The sequence below is a fragment of the Mesoplodon bidens genome (assembly GCF_964165515.1).
Source record: "Mesoplodon bidens genome assembly, chromosome: 20".
Taxonomy (NCBI): domain Eukaryota; kingdom Metazoa; phylum Chordata; class Mammalia; order Artiodactyla; family Ziphiidae; genus Mesoplodon; species Mesoplodon bidens.
Window position 1 is genome coordinate 32242579 of NC_138181.1, and position 21389 is coordinate 32263967.

Here is a 21389-nt window from a genome sequence, read left to right on the forward strand (position 1 = left end):
CTTCCCTCTTGGTTTTCTGAGACCACGAACTATAAGAACAATACAAGCTCAGAGGAGCTGAAAGCCATGTTTGTTTTATCTTTTTCTGTCACATACAGAGACATGAAGCCTGAGCTTCCTGAGAATGAAGCCATATGCAAGCAAAGCAGAGCTAAGAAACAGAAAAGGTCCTGATGATGCCCTTGGATAATCCTGAAGCAGGTTAGGGATGAGCCTTTCCACTGTAACCAACAGAGTTTGTTGGTTTTTTTAAATAATAGAGATGGAATAATTTCAAAAAATAAGATTGAAGGCTAAGAGAGCCATTAGAATGACACTGTCTTAGTCTACGTGAGAGGTTATGGGAACCTGAATTGGAAGGGTAGATCATAAGGACAGAAAAAAACAAGAAAAACATATTAGTGTCTGTTGATGGAGCTGCCTCTCATAAGGGATAAGGAGATTGAATGTGAGACTCTCCTGGGACAAGAGTTGTCCGCTCACCTTTCCCTGAGGTCGACAGGAAGGAGGAAAGGTTGGAGCAGATGAAGATGTCTGTGGAGGAGGAAAGCTGAAAAATTTCTTAAAACAAGAGACTTCCCCCCTGACATGTAGGAGAAAGGGGTTGCTGTAGATCTCATTAGTGAAGGTTTGAAGGAAAGCGAAGGTTTGCAGTAGCTGCTCTGAGTCCATAGGTTCTAAGTAGAAGGACTTCATGCCCTAGAGATGGTGAGTGAGGTGGGGTAGTGGCAAGAGGACCAGAGGGTGGTCAGGACCTTAGTGCCCAAAGCACCTCTCCCAGGCAGAGCCCCAGCTGCACACCCACAGCAAAGGGAGTCATGGTGGAGATTATACATAGATGCTTCAGGCAATAATTACCAAGTTCCTGAGTCTTATTTTTACAAAATAGAGTTTGGGGGATGACTTTCTCAACTGTCCACTAACTTTGGAAACATCATTCAGACATAATTTTTATTCCCAAAGAAGATCCTCTGCTAACATTAATAAACCACCTTCCCCAAAGAGAAAATGCAGGAAATGGGGTGAGAACCAATCACAATGAACTTGAACAACTGTACGTAAACAGAAATCAAAGACGTGTTAGGGGAAGAGTGGAAGAGTTTCCGTCAACTGCAACGGGAAAGGGTCACAGACACACTTGCTTTCTCCTCCTCACCTCCCCCTCCCAACACTCGAGGGCTACACAGCACGGGGCAGTGTTGGAAGAACTCATACTGGCATTAGCCTTTGGGATTGCTTCATGAAATTAGGAAAGTGAATCAGTTTTTAGATTATTTGCATTGAAACGGTATAAATCTGAATAATTTTAGAGGAAAGTTGAAATTAAATGGGCTTAGTTTGAGAAATAACTTGAGAGACTGAATTCAGTGCCTTCCCTTTTAAAACACTGAATTCTAATCAGCAAGCTCTGTATTTTTACCTTTCTCCCATTTTCTTGTTTCTATACTTGTATATAAAACGTTGGGAAAGTGAAACTTTTCTTTTTTATTCTATCTTTTCTCTATAGCAAAGAATAAATAAGCAAAAGCATTCATGTGAGAACAGAGCAAATCATATTTTAAGTTGGAAAGTTTCAAGTTATCTCCAATATTCAGAACTTTACGAAATCCCCGCTGCCCTGGTCTAGGACTGCTATGGCCCCTAGGAATGCTTCTAACGGAGAGGAGGAGCCCAGTGCTGGCTGGCTGGGAATCAGTTCTTCATCATCTACGCAGTGGTCAGGAGCCTAACCTTGTTGTGAGTATATGACCTTCAGAAAACCATCTGATTTTCATTTTCCTCCACACGTCCTGCATGTGAGCACTTACTCCAATGACAGAAAGTAACTGCAGGCGTGTGCCCATCAGCCCCCCTCCAGCTCTGGGGAGAGACCACGCGGCTCGGCCCTCCACTGCCTGCCTGGCCTCATGATCAGCCTCCATCATGACCTAACTGTGATCCTTCAGAACGATTTTCTTCCCATCTAAGTATATGGTTACAAACACACCTCTCCTAAGCTCTGATAAAACGTAGGGCCTGCTCAGCATTTAAGGGTGTCTGAGATGCTTCACCACAACCTCTTGTGTTATCTAGTTTGGTTCAATTTTATACTAGGCGCTACTGAATTGTTCTCTACTATACTGAAAATGCAGCTATGTTCTCTCCTTATTTCCACCTTGGCATTGCAATATTCCCAGTGGAGGATTTTAATTCAAGAAGGCAACGCTCACATGTCGTTTGTCTTGCTAATTGTTCCTGGAGTCAGTTTCCCACAGAAACCAAATATTCATAGAACTGTTGCTTTATATCTTTTTCAGAGCTGGGAGAAGAGCCTGCAGATGCTCTGTTCCTACCTCTCATCATAGAGGAGGGTCTTAAAGGCCAGGGAAAGTCAAGAAAAGTCTAGCAAGACTAAAACTGAAGCCCAGGTCTCTTGGCTACAGCTCCGTCTACCAGCTTGTTCCATATATGGTCCTGCCACTCCTTCCAGACCTTTCTGGCCCAAGTACAGACCGGCCTGGCTTCTCGGCTAGTTTTTCTCTTCATCAGTCTCTCTTTGCACTAACTTCCTTTCTGCTCACTCTGAATTCCCAATAGAAAAGCCAAAAAACACGGAGCTATACATGCTGCCAGGTTAAGAAATATATCTAAAAGAAAATACATTTGAGCTGAATCATAAAAACCCTTCTGTGATGAAAGGCCCAGCCTGGCTTAGAAACATGAGCAAATGTATGTGGATTAAACAATGCAGGATGTACGGAGAGAAAAGAGTGGGTCCACTGCTAATTTTAAATCAGTCATGCAAAATGTGATCCATTTTCAAATCAACACACTTTAGTAATTCCACCTAGGACTCCAAAAGTAGACTTTCTGAGGTCATTAAAATTCTAAAGGAAGCAGGAATATGGAAGAAAAAAAAAACACAGATTGTGGGGAAATTGAAGAACAAAGGGATATATGACTTTGTGGCCACATGGATCCCACTGTATCTTTTTTTTATAATTAAAAAAAATTTTTTTATCTTTTGGCCACACCACACAGCATGTGGGATCTTAGTTCCCGGACCAGGGGTTGAACCCGCACCCTCTGCAGTGGAAACACGAAGTCTTAACCACTGGACCGCCAGGGAAGTCCCATTGCATCTGACTCTAGAATCCAAGTGGTGAGGAGGTCAGGGTATGTTGTTAGTCAAACATTCAGGATACAGGAGAAGCAGGAAGGCAGCAAAGGTGGCTAGAAAAAAAATACAGCCACTTCATTTTACCTAGAGAGCTAAACATGTCACCTAGAGGTCCCCCTTAGTTTCGGTTACTCCTCACCCTCTTTTGTCCATGAGGAACACCACTCACAGCATGTCATTCTCCCAACACGAAGACACAGATGGGAACTGTCTCCCAGCAAGTCTGCAGCAATTGCCTCAGAGAGCCCTGAACCCCAGATCACTTCCACGATGCCCTAACTCAGGTTACTGTGAGAGTGAAGCCTAATCTGTGAGGATCAATTTTAAGAGGGGAGATTGGGATGCAGCCACAGCTGAGGGGCCCCTAAACCTAGAATTTAAATGTCAGACTTCTACATTAGCCTTTCATGCGCTCGCGCTGCACCACCTGCTCTACCAGCTCCTCCATGCGGATGTATTTAAATATTTAATAATGGCTGATCCCACGTTATGAAAAGGAGACAGTATTTATAATTCACTCATGACATGGAACTCAGGGAAAAAAATAGAATTTTGGAGTAAATGGTGCTCCTGATACAACACGGCCGGTCGTGAGTGTTCGCATATCTTAAAACCACTTACCCATCCAACAAAAGAACGAGGAATTATCTTAAACTCAACACTATTCTAGTAGGTAGTTTTGTTGCTGTCATGTGTTTGGTTTTTTTTATTTTGTGTTAATAATATCCTATGTTAATACTATTAGTCTGTAGGTAGAACAACTGAACATGGGTTGGGTCAGTTTGGAAGATTCAGAAGCAAACAGAAGAAAACAGCAAACAAATAGAACCAGATGATTTCAGCCTCAAACATTCAATTATTAATATGTCAGGCTATTAAATGGTTTAAATTTAAACGTCTAACCAAATTATCAGTATGTTTTGCTTTCTAAACATAACTTCTCTATTATAATACGGCTTATATAATTTTTTAATTTCATTAACCAGAGCTCTGAGAAAATTCATACCCAAGAGTTATTATACAGATTTAATTTTTATATTCACCTCTACTAGTAATCTTGGTAAAATGAAAGAGAGCCATCTGATGAAGAGGCTTCTAATAATGTTGAAATGAGAGATCTTTTAGCTGAGATGCCATTTTTCTAATTTTGCTACATTCGTTTTTACACACATTACTTTGCTGCTCATTTATAAGAATAATATATAAATATTCTCTAGAAGAGCTTTGCAAAGCTAAAGTCGCAATATAATCATGGTTTTCTTTTCCTTCTTTAAACTCACTCTAAGATCTTTATATGACTCTTACTGTCTATAAAGTAATGTCTTAAAATGAGGTTTTGGTTTTTTGCAGTTAAATGTATAAACTACAGAATTAACAACCCAAAGGAGGCAACCAGGATTGTTAGAAGCAGCACACATCCATGGAGTAGTTTCTACAAACTGTAAGAATTTCTCTTATAACTCCTGTTTTTAGCACACACAAAAAAATACTGCATAGTTCAAAACTGACTAATAAAACTGGGCAACTCTCAACAGGGTCAGCTCCACGCAAACTGACTGCTGATTCCACTGTCAGCGTCTAGTGAGCCTCTGATCGAGAAGTTCACTTATATGCTCAACATAAACCCAGTCACGCTCTCACTCTTCTATTCTTGGAGAAAAAAATACCTACTAGAAAAAATTCAATAAATCACTACTTATTCCTAGCAAATAATAGTAGTTTAGTCTCAACATTTTCAGATATTATATATATATAAACATATACATAAACATTACATATATAATGTGTATATATAACATATATAAATATTACACAGTAAATGTTCAAAATTAACCATTCCCCAAATACCCACTTACACATGACTCCTTTTGCAATAGTAAAAATGAAAACAAACTAACAAATGAAAAATAACCCAGCAAGAATATGACAACCAAGAATTTAAACATTGCAGATATATTCGAGAGAAAAAAAAATTTTTTTAAAGACTAAAAAGTAAGTAATGCCTATTTTCAACTCATTTGCACAGTTATAAGATCAAGTTAATAAAACAAGTGTGAATGTATTAAACAATATATTGAATTAGAAATACAGCATATTTTACACTCTATATATTTGTATAAAGTATCTACTTTATTCTATTTTCCTCATTTGCTTATCATTACTGAAACTAAAATTATCTTTTCTCTTGATTCTAAAAGGCAAGTTCCCGGAAGAGCTGCAGTTCAACACTGAGAGAACCAAGCTGGCACCTGGTGGAAGACAAGTAAGTACTCATGGGGTGGATGAGTTCTCCAAACCCGAAGTGATTTTATTCTGTCAGTTATAGTTTATTGCTCACCAGATGAAGACACCATGTACCCTGGGATAACCTGGAGATAGAAAGCTGAATAAAATCGGTCTCTGTTCTCAAGGGCTAACTATTAAAAATGTCATCTCGGCTAAAAGGGAGATGTGACCAAGAGCTGCTAGAAACAATGGAAGCAGTTGTCCAGGGAAAAGCCTCTGCCCGTGGACCACACTCAAGATGGGTCTTGATGGACAGGGAGGACATTCCTGGGTAGAGAGAGTGTTTGGGCACCCTCAAGGAAAAGAATCACACAAGCATGGATGGGAGAAAGGGCGTGACGTGCAAGGTACAAGCGTGCCCTCAGCTCAGTGCAGAGAGGCAGCCGTCTGGAGAGGATGAGGATTTTATCTCATCTGCTGTGCTTGGGCCATGTGGAGGGCAGGCCAGGTGCAGGTATGGAAGGTCATTCAGTCACCAGGCAGAGAACGGAATGGGAAGACAGGAGAAAGGTGTTAACACACTCCGTCTGCTGGCACCCGTGGGGCACAGATCCTGTGACGGACTTTCCAGGAGTTGTATACCTGCTCCTTCTCACAGAAACGTCCCCGCGATGCAGCCTCAGCATCACAGAACCACAGACCTTACACACCACTGTCCTGTACCTTACCAAGGGCCCCGGCTGACCTGAACCCGCATGCAGAGTGAGAAGCAGATGATACCCGTAAAAGGTCTAACCGCAGGCACCTTGGGAATTTGTGCAGAAATCATCCCTCTGGCATTAGGGGAGCCACCTAGACCAGCAGAGACGGAAGCCAAAAAATGGCCATGAGTTATTGTACGTTTTTCTAGGAAAAGAGGCCAGTTAGAATCCTAGAGAAGTCGTGCCCAGGTTGGGAGAAGTGATGGTGTGTGGGGCAGTGGACCTCTGGGTACCACCCACGTCCCTGCTTCAGAATCAAGGCACTCAGCCTCTCAGCTGCTGGAGCTCACAGCTCCATCCCTCTCCAGGAATCACGTCAAACAGGGTTGTGCCCGCTCCCTGGGGGCAGCCCTCATCAATGGCTAATGGTACCAGCCCCGCCCTCCTGCTTCAGCTTGGGAAAACTCTGAAGGGCTGTCCCAGCTCCGAGGTTTCCCTGGGTCCGGCCAGGGTACCAGGCGTACCTGCACACTGCTCAGCTCCTCCCTCTGCCCCATTCTGTTTCCTTCTCTTCCTTGCAGGTATTTCCAAGTGCTCCCCTCATACACCCTCCCAAACAAATCCAGCTCAGAGTCAGCATCCAGCACAAAGGTTAATTTGTCATAGATTTAAATCAGGTCTTTGAAAACATTTTTAAATACACTTTAGATACCAGACCGTATCAGTTGTGAAAAAGAAAATACACATTATAAATCCTTGGTGGGTTCAACTTGGATTTTGCACAAAATTAAAACAAAAGTTTACATGAAGCTATTTCACACGACTTTACTTCGTCTTTAGGGTTTTAGGCATCACTCTGTTATTGGCAGGCATGTTCCTGCCTGACCTTGTCTGAGTATCAGCTTCAGGCTACAAGGCCAGGGCCATGGGCTCACTTTCTGTGTGGACCAGTGGGATTTCCTCTGTTCAGTGGTCACACACACACTGCACCTTCAACTCCAGTTGGATCCCTTTTAAATGTGCAATTACTCACACAGAGGGCCAGGAAGGGTCTGTGCCTAGCAGCTGGGGCAAATCCAACCATTTGAGTAGAGAAATAGTGTGCTGGCCAGGGTTCTTCAGAGAAACAGAACCAATAGGATATTTCTATCTTTATCTCTGTCTCTATGTCTCTATCCCCACATCCACCTCCAACTCTATCTATCTATCTATCTAAATATCTATCTATCTACCTACCTACCTATCTATTGAAATTAATTTATTATAAGGAATTGGCTTACATGATTATGGCAACTGAGGTGTCCAGACCCAAGAGAGCCAGTGGTGTAAGTTCCAGTCCAAATCTGAGATCAAAGGCAGGAGATGCCCAATGTTCTAGCTCAAAGACAGGCAGAGAGAGCAACTTTTCTTCACTTAGCCTGTGGCTCTATTCAGACCTTCAACTGATTGGATGAGGCCTACCCACACTGGGGAGGCTGATCTGTTTTACTCAGTCCACCCTTTCAAATGTTAACCTCATCCAGAAACAGCCCTGCAGACACACCCAGAATAGTGTTTGACAAAATGTTTGGGCACCCTGTGGCCAGTCAAGCTGACCCATAAAATTAACCATCACAAGTATCTCAAAGATTAAACAACCTTGATACTGTAGCAGCAATGCTGTCCACCAAGAATGGAGAAGAGATGCTGTTCTCTGAACTAGATCATATTTCCCCCTCTTCAGTGCATTACGAACACCTGGGATCACAGATTACAGACTGAGACACCTAAACTGATCTTTACCACTCCCTTATCAGTGTGTTCACAGGACCTAGGAGACAATTCTGTTTCTGGTATCAAACAGTATTGTTGAGCTCAACTTCTATTGAAACAATTCTTAGCATGAGCCTAAAATAGGTCGTTTTACCACACAGCAGCACATCACAGGGAACATTCCCTCTAATTTACCCCCTGCTAAAATTTAAATAGCTATGGTAAATTACATAAAACATGATTTGTGGAAATCAGTTCATCCACATGTGTAATGAAGTCTAACTGAACGTTATTTTTGTGACAAAAAATGATCCAAAGTTAACCCACTTAACTATAGAGAGTGAAGCCATAAAAATGCAGGGCCGCCAGCATTGCAAACTCGTATTTGTTTGACTATCCAGACGTTATGTGCTTGCTTCTTGTTAACCTTCCTCAGTGCTAGAAGAGACAGTGGTTGTGGAAAGCCCACCACTGAATTGAGATTTTGTTTTCCTTTCTCTTCTATTGAATAAAAACAATCTGCTGTAATATAAAATGTATGTTATTTTAAATGTATATAATCTCAAGCTCTATTACATTATTATAATATTTTAACAAGAATCCGTTTGTATTATTAAATGTAAGATTGGTTTACAAAATTTGTATTTACCTCAGTATTTACCTTACATACGATAGGAATTTTGAAATATAAAGTAGAAAAACTATGCACTAAGCGGGTTAGCTTTCTATATATATCATTCTATTACATATATATTATACATATATGTGAGTTACATATATGACATATACATATGAATTATATATGATTTATATATTTATGAATTATATATATTATATGCAATTATATAATATATAACAATTGTATATTATATACACATATTAGGTTTTTATACAGTTTATTTACTAGATGAATAGTACTGCTTATACAGCTATATTATAATTATTTACATCATATTTTTTACCTTTTGGGGTTTTGAGTAGATTATTTTGAATTAAATATTTTCATATGTAAAAAGGTTTTAAACAAATAAAACTCACCTCTCTTTGATCGCTTTCTTAGATGTATGACATATCTCCCTAAAGAATTCCCATTTTTTAAACTTTGCAAAATATTTGCCAATAATTTTCTTAACTGTCAGCATATTCTCTCCCTCCATATATAAATATATTTATATACACAGATGTATGTATATATGTATATGTAAACATATATAAATTACATAAATACATACAAACACAAGTCTAGCAAGATAATTTATATGTTTATTTTCCTTCCGCTGGCCTTGAGCTCTCCACAGTGATTACATTTGTATTTTAGTTTCTGAGTGTTTCTCTGCTCACCCTTCCACACCTTGTGATTACCAAGCACAGCCAAGCCTTCCTCTGTGCTTCTCTGCCCCAGCTGCTGTATCACAAACTCTTCCTTAAAAGACTAAGCTGAGTGAGTACATATGCTCCCTAGGCAACCTGGGGGGAGGTGACAGAGGTGGAAGCAAATGGAGAAACCCAGAGGCACCCAAGACTGACAGCCTGGTGATGCGGGTCCACAGGTGGGTGGCGTGGACCCAGAGTTCTCCCGACCCATCATCCCCAAGAGGCTGCTTCAACACCACCGTGCCCCTGGGGAGGGAAGGCTGCCAGTGCAGGGCTCACTAGGGAGCTTCTGTGAGAGACGACCGTGCCCAAAGTGTCAAAGTAACAAGCATGACTCAAAGCTCTGAGGACCCCCAAACGTTCTGTATCCCCACAATGCTCGGGGAATTTTCAACATCTTGGTGAGATGGGGGTGGACAGGAAGGAAAGGGCTGACGTGGGGCCCCTCCGGTCACAACCAAGATTAAATTTACTGCCTCTTGGTTAGGATGGTGTCTCTGAAAGAAATTCAAATTGATTTTAAAATAAGATGGTGTGACATTTCTTGTCCATCAAAGTTCGTCTAGTGTTTATAAGCCAAGAGACAAAGCATGACTTCAGGTTTGGTGTTGTATGTATTGAAAATTCTGGAAGGACACACAAGGAAATATTGAGAGCTGTTGCCTGGAGGAAGTAACCTGGAAGGGGCACTTACAATTCTTACATATTTTACTATAAGCAATAAAAAATTCTTATTTGTAGAATAAACTCAAAATTAAAAGAGGAAAATGCATATGCAAATAATAGTTAGCATTTCTTACTCTACGTGCTTTCCACATTTTAGGTCAATTGATTTTTACAACATACTAATGAAATCGGTGTCATTATTATTTTCTCCCTTTTTAGAAAAATGAGGAGTCTGACACACAGAGAGTTTAAACAGCTTGCCCAGCTAAGTGGCAGAGTGAGGACCCTGGGTACTCTGGCTTCAGAGCCTGTATGCTTAACTATCAGTGGTGTTAGTTAAAATCACGCAATATCAAAATCTAGAAAGTGAAACCATGTGTAAGTATCAGCTGTATATATTTTCTGATAATACAATACACAACAATATTTTCAATCAAATAGTGTAATTATTTATGTATTTGATGCTCACCTTTACAAATGGTTTTTATTTTATCTCCAATTGATAGCTTAATATAGCACTCTGGAAATACCAGTTTCAAGAATGTCTTCTTTTTTTAAATTAATTTATTTATTTTACTTTATTTCTTTATTGACGTATAGTTGATTTACAATGTCATGTTAGTTTCAGGTGTACAGCACAGTGATTCAGTTATATGTATGTATATAATATATAAAATATTGAGTATAGTTCCATGTGCTATACAGTAGGTCTTTGTTGTTCATCTATTTTGTACATAGTAGTGTGTATATGTTAATCCCAATCTCCTAATTTATCTCTTCCTCCCCCTTTCCCTTTTCATAACCATAAGTTTGTTTTCCACATCTGTGACTCTACTTTTGTTTTGTAAATAAGTTTATTTGTATCTTTTTCTTTTAGATTCCACATATAAGTGATATCATATGATATTTGTCTTTTTCTGGCTTACTTCACTTAGTATGACAATCTCTAGGTCCATAGGATGTCTTCTTTTGATATATTATATTCTCTCAATTTTTGAAGTTCTCAAATCTTATATTAGTCCTTGTTTGAATTATCTTTTTAACTACAGAATATTTTTCTGTCAAAAATAATAAATGGCTTTGAACTGGCAGTTTCTCAAGGATTGACAGCCATCCACATTTCCATGACATCTTAGGTTGTAGCCACTAATAGGCTATCGAGACTGTTAACAGACTACTAATTAGAAGTCAATGTGATTATAATGAATGCTGTATGGTCATCAAACTGAAACAGGACATTTGGAAGAATATTTGTATTGTAATTGAGAAGACTGACATCCCTTAGTAGTTAAGGATCCTCAATTTGGGAAAGATGCTCCTCTCTCGAGTCTTTATCCTAGTCTGTATGATATGTGTCTTCAAACTGCATGACTTAATTTACTGTCATTTGCCCTGTTGGGAAGTGTCTGGTATTTCACAGTGCATTTAGATTCTACCAAAAGCAGTAGCAAGTGCAGGTCATGTGGTAAGGATTATATCTCTGCTGTACTTTCTTAAATAAGGCACAGTCATGTAGAAGTTCAATTAAAGGTCAACTCTAAAAACCCAAATGTCAGAAGTATTCAGCAATTATCTGTGCATTCAAGTCCTAATCTTTGCATGGGATGTAAATACCATTTTTTCTCGTAGCATTTCTTATTAAAAAAGAGTCATGAAGTGCCCATCGCAGCCCATGTCTCCAGCAAGGAGGAGTCTTTCACACTTTGTATCTAAGGACACTCCTGTGGAGCCCCCTCTTCACCACAGGACTTTTCAACACTGTGACTATTATCCTTCATCCCACAAGTCAAGGGTGTGGCCCTGTTAGGCTGCCTTCACTGTTGGACTCATGACACCACCACCTACCGTCTTTATTGTTTTGACATTGGGAGACGCTTTTAATTACCTGCCTCATTGGCTTGGTGTGCAGTAACCACTAGCTGCTTTTTTTTCAGCTCCTGACTACCCTACAGTGGACACTGAGAAGACAAGAGCATACTGTTTCTTTATTCAAATTCACAAAGTAAAACTGAAGAAAATAAAATCCCAGCTCTCCAGATTAATATTTCTTTCATTTTCACTTATGTACGCACACATCTGTCATGTCAAAGATTTCAATGAATTCTGTAATTAATGAAGAAACCAGTAAGATATTTAACAAACTGTTTTGAAGGAGAATTCAAAGAAAATGCATATATAGACCGTTAGCAACACTGAAACAAAATTGCTAATAGATGCAAAAGTCTTCAATATCCACAGGGTAATAATCAACTGCATCTCCTCCCATGTCACTTTCCTAATTTTTCCTGACAATAACTTACAAATTATTTCTTTCTTTGTAACAGTTCCCCTACAGTAAAATAATCCAAATAAAATAACCACCAATTTTATTGTATTACTGTTCTTTTAAATTTGTTACTTCCTTAGAATTCTGAAACTTAAGGAAAGTATCTAAAGTTTTGACAATTTAAATAATTATGTGGGGACTTCCCTAGTGGCACAGTGGTTAAGAATCCGCCTGCCAATGCAGGGGACATGGGTTCGATCCCTGGTCCGGGAAGATCCCACATGCCACAGAGCAATGAAGCCCATGCGCCGAAACTACTGAGCCTGCACTCTAGAGCCCGCAAGGCACAACTACTGAGCCAGCATGCCACAATGAATGAAGCCTATGCTCCTAGGGTCCGTGCTCCACAACAAGAGAAGCCACCTCAATGAGAAGCCCGTGCACCACAACAAAGAGTAGCCCCCACTCACCATAACTACAGAAAGCCTGCACACAGCAACAAAGACCCAAAGCAGCCAAAAACAAAAATTAATTAATTTTTTTAAAAAGTTATATGGAACATATATTAATGTTTTATTCTGAATTCTTACTGTATATTTTCTTAGATTATAGTTTATCATGAGCCGTTTCTTTCAAATCATAGATCTTGTGTGTGTCAGTAAAAATTCTCTGTTTAAAAATTGTCTGTTACCAGTCCCTCACATCAGGAAACTTACACAAGCCTCTTAGATAGCTTCATCCACCAGAGGGCAGACAGCAGAAGCAAGAAGAACTACAATTCTGCAGCCTGTGGAAGAAAAACCACATTCACAGAAAGATAGACAAGATGAAAAGGCAGAGGTCTATGTACCAGATGAAGGAACAAGATAAAACCCCAGAAAAACAACTAAATGAAGTGGAGATAGGCAACCTTCCAGAAGAAGAATTCAGAATAATGAGAGTGAAGATGATCCAGGACGTCAGAAAAAGAATGGAGGCAAAGATCAAGAAGATGCAAGAAATGTTTAACAAAGACCTGGAAGAATTAAAGAACAAACAGAGATGAACAATGCAATAACTGAAATGAAAACTACACTAGAAGAAATCAATAGCAGAATAACTGAGGCAGAAGAATGGATAAGTGACCTGGAGGACAGAATGGTGGAATTCACTGCTGCGGAACAGAATAAAGAAAAAAGAATGAAAAGAAATGAAGACAGCCTAAGAGACCTCTGGGACAACATTAAACACAACAACATTCACATTATAGGGGTCCCAGAAGGAGAAGAGAGAGAGAGGGGACCAGAGAAAATACTTGAAGACATTATAGTCGAAAACTTCCCTAACATGGGAAAGGAAATAGCCACCCAAGTCCAGGAAGCGCAGCAAGTCCCATACAGGATAAACCCAAGGAGAAACACGCCAAGACTCATAGTAATCAAATTGGCAAAAATTAAAGACAAAGAAAAATTATTGAAAGCAGCAAGGGAAAAATGAAAAATAACATACAAGGGAACACCCATAAGGTTAACAGCTGATTTCTCAGCAGAAACTCTACAAACCAGAAAGGAGTGGCATGATATACTTAAAGTGATCAAAGAGGAGGACCTACAACCAAGATTACTCTACCCTGCAAGGATATCATTCAGATTCGATGCAGAAATCAAAAGCTTTAGACAAGCAAAAGCTAAGAGAATTCAGCACCACCAAACCAGCTCTACAACAAATGCTAAAGGAACTTCTCTAAGTGGGAAATACAAGAGAAGAAAAGGATCTACAAAAACAAACTCAAAACAATTTAGAAAATGGTCATAAGAACATACATATCGATAATTACCTTAAACGTGAATAGATTAAATGCTCCAACCAAAAGACACAGGCTTGCTGAATGGATACAAAAACAAGACCCACATATATGCTGTCTACAAGAGACCCACTTCAGACCTAGGGACACAAACAGACTGAAAGTGAGGGGATGAAAAAAGATATTCCATGCAAATGGAAATCAAAAGAAAGCTGGAGTAGCTATACTCATATCAGATAAAATAGACTTTAAAATAAACAATGTTACAAAAGACAAGGAAGGACACTACATAATGATCAAGGTATCAATCCAAGAAGAAGATATAACAATTATAAATACATATGCACCCGACATAGGAGCACCTCAATACATAAGGCAACTGCTAACAGCTAAAAAAGAGGAAATCGACAGTAACACAATAATAGTGGGAGACTTTAACACCTCACTTACACCACTAGACAGATCATCCAAAATGAAAATAAATAAGGAAACAGAAGCTTTAAATGACACAATAGACCAGAAAGATTTAATTGATATTTATAGGACATTCCATCCAAAACAGCAGATTACACTTTCTTCTCAAGTGCACACGGAACATTCTCCAGGATAGATCACATCTTGGGTCACAAATCAAGCCTCAGTAAATTTAAGAAAACTGAAATCATATCAATCATCTTTTCTGACCATAATGCTATGAGATTAGAAATGAATTACAGGGAAAAAACCATAAAAAACACAAACACATGGAGGCTAAACAATATGTTACTAAATAACCAAGAGATCACTGAAGAAATCAAAGAGGAAATCAGAAAATACCTACAGACAAATTACAATGAGAACATGACAATCCAAAACCTATGGGATGCAGCAAAAGCAGTTCTAAGAGGGAAGCTTATAGCTATACAAGGCTACCTCAAGAAACAAGAAAAATCTCAAGTAAACAATCTAACCTTAAACCTAAAGGAACTAGAGAAAGAAGAACAAACAAAACCCAAAGTTAGAACAAGGAAAGAAATCATAAAGATCAGAGCAGAAATAAATGAAACAGAAACAAAGAAAACAATAGCAAAGATCAACAAAACTAAAAGCTGGTTCTTCTTTAAGAAGATAAATAAAATTGATAAACCATTAGCCAGACTCATGAAGAAAAAGAGGGAGAGGACTCAAATCAATAAAATTAGAAATGAAAAAGGAGAAGTTACAACAGACACCGCAGAAATACAAAGCATCCTAAGAGACTACTACAAGCAACTCTATGCCAATAAAATGGACAACCTGGAAGAAATGGACAAATTCTTACAAAGGTATAACCTTCCAAGACTGAACCAGGAAGAAACAGAAAATATGAACAGACCAATCACAAGTAATGAAATTGAAACTGTGATTAAAAATCTTCCAACAAACAAAAGTCTAGGACCAGATGGCTTCACAGGTGAATTCTATCAAACATTTAGAGAAGAGCTAACACCCATCCTTCTCAAACTCTTCCAAAAAATTGCAGAGGAAGGAACACTCCCAAACTCATTCTATGAGGCCAACGTCACCCTGATACCAAAACCAGACAAAGCTACTATAAAAAAAGAAAATTACAGACCAATATCACTGATGAATACAGATGCAAAAATCCTCAACAAAATACTAGCAAACAGAATCCAACAACACATTAAAAGGATCATACACCATGATCAAGTGGGATTTATCCCAGGGATGAAAGCATTCTTCAATATATGCAAATCAATCAATGTGATAAACCATATTAACAAATTGAAGAATAAAAACCATGTGATCATCTCAATAGATGCAGAAAAAGCTTTTGACAAAATTCAACACCCATTTATGATGAAAACTCTCCAGAAATTGGGCATAGAGGGAACCTACCTCAACATAATAAAGGCCATATACGACAAACCCACAGCAAACATCATTCTCACTGGTGAAAAACTGAAAGCATTTCCTCTAAGATCAGGAACGAGACAAAGATGCCCACTCTCACCAGTATTATTCAACATAGTTTTGGAAGTCCTAGCCACGGCGATCAGAGAAGAAAAAGAAATAAAAGGAATACAAACTGGAAAAGAAGTAAAGCTGTCACTGTTTGCAGATGACATGATACTATACATAGAGAATCCTAAAGATGCCACCAGAAAACTACTAGAGCTAATCAATGAATTTGGTAAAGTTGCAGGATACAAAGTTAATGCACAGAAATCTCTTGTATTCCTATACACTAATGATGAAAAATCTGGAAGAGAAATTAAGGAAACACTCCCATTTACCACTGCAACAAAAAGAATAAAATACCTAGGAATAAACCTACCTAGGGAGACAAAAGACCTTTATGCAGAAAACTATAAGACACTGATGAAAGAAATGAAAGATGATACCAACAGATGGAGAGATATACCATGTTCTTGGATTGGAAGAATCAATATTGTGAAAATGACTATACTACAAAAGCAATCTACAGATTCAATGCAATCCCTATCAAGTTACCAGTGACATTTTTTATGGAACTAGAACAAATCATCTTAAAATTTGTATGGAGACACAAAAGACCCCAAATAGCCAAAGCAGTCTTGAGGGAAAAAAACACAGCTGGAGGAATCAGACTCCCTGACTTCAGACTATACTACAAAGCTACAGTAATCAAGACAATATGGTACTGGCACAAAAACAGAAACACAGATCAATGGAACAAGATAGATATCCCAGAGATAAACCTATGCACCAATGGTCAGCTAATCTATGACAAAGGAGGCAAAGATACACAAATGGAGAAAAGACAGTCTCTTCAATAAGTGGTGCCAGGATAACTGGACAGCTACATGTAAAAGAATGAAATTAGGACACTCCCTAACACCATACACAGAAATAAACTCAAAAAGGATTCGAGACCTAAATGTAAGACCGGACACTATAAAACTCTTAGAGTAAAACATAGGAAGAACACTCTGTGACATAAATCACAGCAAGATCTTTTTTGATCCATCTTCTAGAGTAATGGAAATAAAAACAAAAATAAACAAGTGGGACCTAATGAAACTTCAAAGCTTTCACATAGCAAAGGAAACCATGAACAAGACGAAAAGACAGCCCTCAGAACGGGAGAAAATGTTCGCAAACGAATCAACGGACAAAGGATTAATCTCCAAAATATATAAACAGCTCATGCAGCTCAATATTGAAAAAAACAAACAACCCAATCCAAAAATGGGCAGAAGACCTAAATAGACATTTCTCCAAATAAGACACACAGATGGCCAAGAAGCACATGAAAAGCTGCTCAATATCACTAATTATTAGAGAAATTCAAATCAAAACTTCAATGAGGTATCACTTCACACCAGTTAGAATGGGCATCATCAGAAAATCTACAAACAACAAATGCTGGAGAGGGTGTGGAGAAAAGGGAACCCTCTTGCACTGTTGGTGAGATTGTAAATTGATACAGCCACAATGGGGAACAGTATGGAGGTTCCTTAATAAACTAAAAATAGAATTATCATATGATCCAGCAATCCCACTATTGGGCATATACCCAGAGAAAACCATAATTCTAAAAGACACATGCACCCTAATGTTCACTGTAGCACTATTTACAATAGCCAGGTCATGGAAGCAACCTAAATGCCCATCGACAGAGGAATGGATAAAGAAGATGTGGTACATATATACAATGGAATATTACTCAGCCATAAAAAGGAACGAAATTGGGTCATTCGTTGAGACGTGGATGGACCTAGAGACTGTCATACAGAGTGAAGTAAGTCAGAAAGAGAAAAACAAATATCGTATATTAACGCATGTATGTGGAACCTAGAAAAATGGTACAGATGAACCTGTTTGCAGGGTAGAAGTTGAGACACAGATGTAGAGAACAAACGTATGGGCACCAAAGGGGGAAAACTGCAGAGCGGTGGGGATGGTGGTGTGCTGAATTGGGCGATTGGGATTGACATGTATACACTGATGTGTATAAAATTGATGACTACTAAGAACCTGCAGTATACAAACAAACAAACAAAACAACTAATACTAAACTTTCTTTGGGTTATTTGTATGGAAATATGTTAACATAAATGTTTCAGACATTACATGAAATTTCTAAAAATCTTATATGTTCTGGTATAATGTTATAAGTCATAATTCTAGTTATTACTGTAAAATGTATATCTCAGAGATAACTAAATTTCCTTGTCAATTGCATTATTATGAACTTTCATCAAATCTAAAAATCGTGGTCATTTTTAAGTCTTTTGTCATTTACAGAGAGTTCTGGGTGTACTCTGATGCTTTTGCAAAAATGTTCCTATAAAAGGGTTTCATCTTCAAGGAATTCATGGAATAGACTCTGACAAGTACATTTTTCTGGTAACTGACTATACTGCTGAACTGAATGAATAAGCATTTTCAGAACTCTAATGGAAAACTGATGAATTCATAAAAGTGCTAACAAAAGATCAAGATGAAAAAAAATTAATTACATGGGACTGAGTGAACTGACGAGGATGATTATAATTTTTGTGACTTTGTGTTTGAATTTAAAAAAAAATCCCAGAAGGACTCAGAGGCAAAAAATATACAAATCAATTTTCACTGCAAAGTAAAGGAGCTGTTACAGTGGAGGATTACTGGACTGAATGTCAATATTTTGACATAGTATGAGTGTGTTTCGTGTTTGGTAATTGCAATCATTGTTGCTTTTGTTGTGGTCATCCGTTTACAATGCTTGGTATCAATTTATTTATCTCTTGTAAAAATAAAATACAGTGTGTGTGTGTGTGTGTGAGAAAAAAAAATTGTCTGTTTAAAATTGTCCTGGTAATTTTGATCAACTATTAGTGCAAAGGTATTTGTAAGATTGTATAAAATGATTCTGGGGGCTTCCCTGGTGGCACAGTGGTTGAGAGTCAGCCTGCTGATGCAGGGGACACGGGTTCATGCCCCAGTCCGGGAGGATCCCACATGCCGCGGAGCGGCTGGGCCCGTGAGCCATGGCTGCTGAGCCTGCGCTCCGCAACGGGAGAGGCCACAACAGTGAGAGGCCCGCGTACCGCAAAAAAAAAAGATTCAGAAAAGACTTCTCATGACTATAACTTGAATTCAAGATGAGAATATGTTCTTTTGAATCTTACTGAAAATCACTTCAAATTAGTTGTGGTTTATTGAAAGTATGCCAGAATATGTAAAATGGCAACTTAAATATATATTTTAAGTTTCATAAATAAGTAGTTTTATATAATAATTTATAAAACATTGTTAGTATTAGTAACTTCATTGTATCATATCTGGGGACACATTTCATCTTTGGGCACAGAAGAACAATTTATTTCTTTTAGCCAAATATATGAAGGGTCTAATCTGAAAATACAAGCAGTGATCCATCACCATTTTGCTTTTGCATAACCCCCAAGGAAGAATTTGGCATGCTCACAAGCCTCCTTAAATGTTTCTTGAGTCAAAACTATTTAATTACTGACATAGAGAACATGAAAGTACAGCTCGTTAAGTTAAACGGTCTGTGTGTTCTTGTGTGTGTGTGTTTTTGCCAGTTAAAACAGATGTGTCTCCTGACAGCTCTTCTAGGTGCCCTGAGGTTGGAAGATCATGAAGGTCATTTTTATTCTTCATATTCCAGTCTCAGATTCCCCTTCTACCTTGTTTCATTCTCAGTTCTTCACCCTTTCTAGCGATCCAGAGACACTGACCCATGGATCATGGTGTGCCCGAAAGACAGGAGAGGGCTAGCCTGGCTGCTGCACTGTCACCTTCAGAACCAAGGTGCACAAGAAGGGGGTTATGTGAACTAAACCTCTGAAAACCTGGGCAGTTTGTCGATTTTGTTTTTGTGAGGGTGGCAGTGGGACAGGGTTTTCTTTTTTTTTGGTGGGAATAGGAAGGAAGAAATTCATTTTTTTTAAGATGTAGTCATTTTATAAAGGTTTGCCTGTGAGCCTGGAACCTTTTGGGAATGTCTAGTAGAAGGAAGTATCATTGATTTCCCAAAAGATGTAGGACACTTGAGGAAGGGCAGGGCTGAGCAGAGGCTGACAATCTAGAGGAACACATGGATGGGGCAGCTGTGTCCCGCATGTACAGTCAGTACTCGAGTCAACAGCAGACTATCTGGGAGTCTTGCAAAAAAGTTTGTAAATGTTGGTTATCTCAGGTTCATTATATTATTCTTCCTACTTCTGTTTGCATTTTGAAGTTTTTCATAATTAAAAAACGTTTTAAGAAATACCAATCAATATGCTCCGGTTAAAAGATGTGTTTCCTAGGAGCTCCAGAGGAAACAATATAGGTGGAACAGTCCGGTGAGGCTGTTTAAAGAGGCAGGACACAGAGCCCGGGGCCCTGGTCACCCGCACAGCAGCTACTTCACCACGGCAAACGGTTCACTGGGGTGGCGGCTCCTCATCATCTTGTGACTCAGAGACGAAGCCAACTTCCCTGAAGGAGCATTCTCTTCTCCAGAGCAAGCATAACTCATAACTCTCAAAGCAAGGTTATTTTTGTCCTATACAAGTACTTAGTAGATTTTTTCCTACTCTGTCTAGATTTCCCTGTCTTCCATTAGAAACCCACACATTTGTACCTGAGGATGTATATAATAAACTTCACTGAGTTGATGCCACTCAAATTCATACTTTGTTCAAAATGCTTCCCTTAGTTATAAGCATAACAACTTCCCTCAGGAAGAGCTAAAATGCCAAGATCGACAAGTGTGAACACATTTCCTGGCTTACATGTTATACTTGATCTCACTCTTCGTTTTGCCACAGTAACGGCGAGCCAAACTTTCAAGAAGTTAACGTTTCTCCCTCGCAAAAACCAGCTATAAGTAGAACTTTAATTACGGAAGTTGCAAATAATTAGTCCTTATTTTTAAACATTGTTCTGACTTGTCAGTTTTATTTACATCTAACACATAGAAAATCGTCCTGGCTCCCTGCAGGAAAGCTGGTTTTAAACGCTGCTAAGTGTGTTCGGGCCATACCTTGGTAAACAGCTTTAAATCCAGGCGAGGCAATGCTGTCATCGGACTGTAGATGTAGCCACATCTGGTTGCTCATACTCACAATAAGGTCAGGAACACTGGATCCAGTGAGTCTGCAGAGAAAAGAAATGTCAAAACCATTGTTTAAGGCACCAAATATCTCCACTTTTACCTTCAAGGCGTGGGGGGAATCCTGCTGCTTAAACAGACAAGCCATAGATATAGATATATATAGATAGCAAGACCCTCCTTCAAAGAATCTATAGCCATTTGTAATTCATATTCATACTTGAATCATAGTATCTTGGCCTTTTACAGTAATTAATCTATATTATAACTGTGAATTTGTATCTTTGATTTTAAAAATCGACTTAGGGTGAGCAACCCTCCCATTTAACTGACACTGAAGTTCTTCTCTGGGTGCAGGACTGTCAGTGCTAAAACTGGGGCAGCACTGGACA

General features: G+C 38.8%; 1 protein-coding gene across 1 annotated transcript in view; it reads right to left on the reverse strand.

Annotated features, from left to right (window-relative positions):
- The window catches only part of CSMD1 (CUB and Sushi multiple domains 1), a gene marked incomplete at its 3' end in the record, with an annotated part of 1732394 nt that overhangs the window by 369696 nt on the left and 1341309 nt on the right, over positions 1-21389 (reverse strand). The window contains exon 12 of the mRNA XM_081220901.1: positions 20929-21041. Within this exon, the coding sequence (XP_081077027.1) occupies positions 20929-21041 (113 nt within the window). The remainder of the gene's footprint in view (positions 1-20928; positions 21042-21389) is intronic.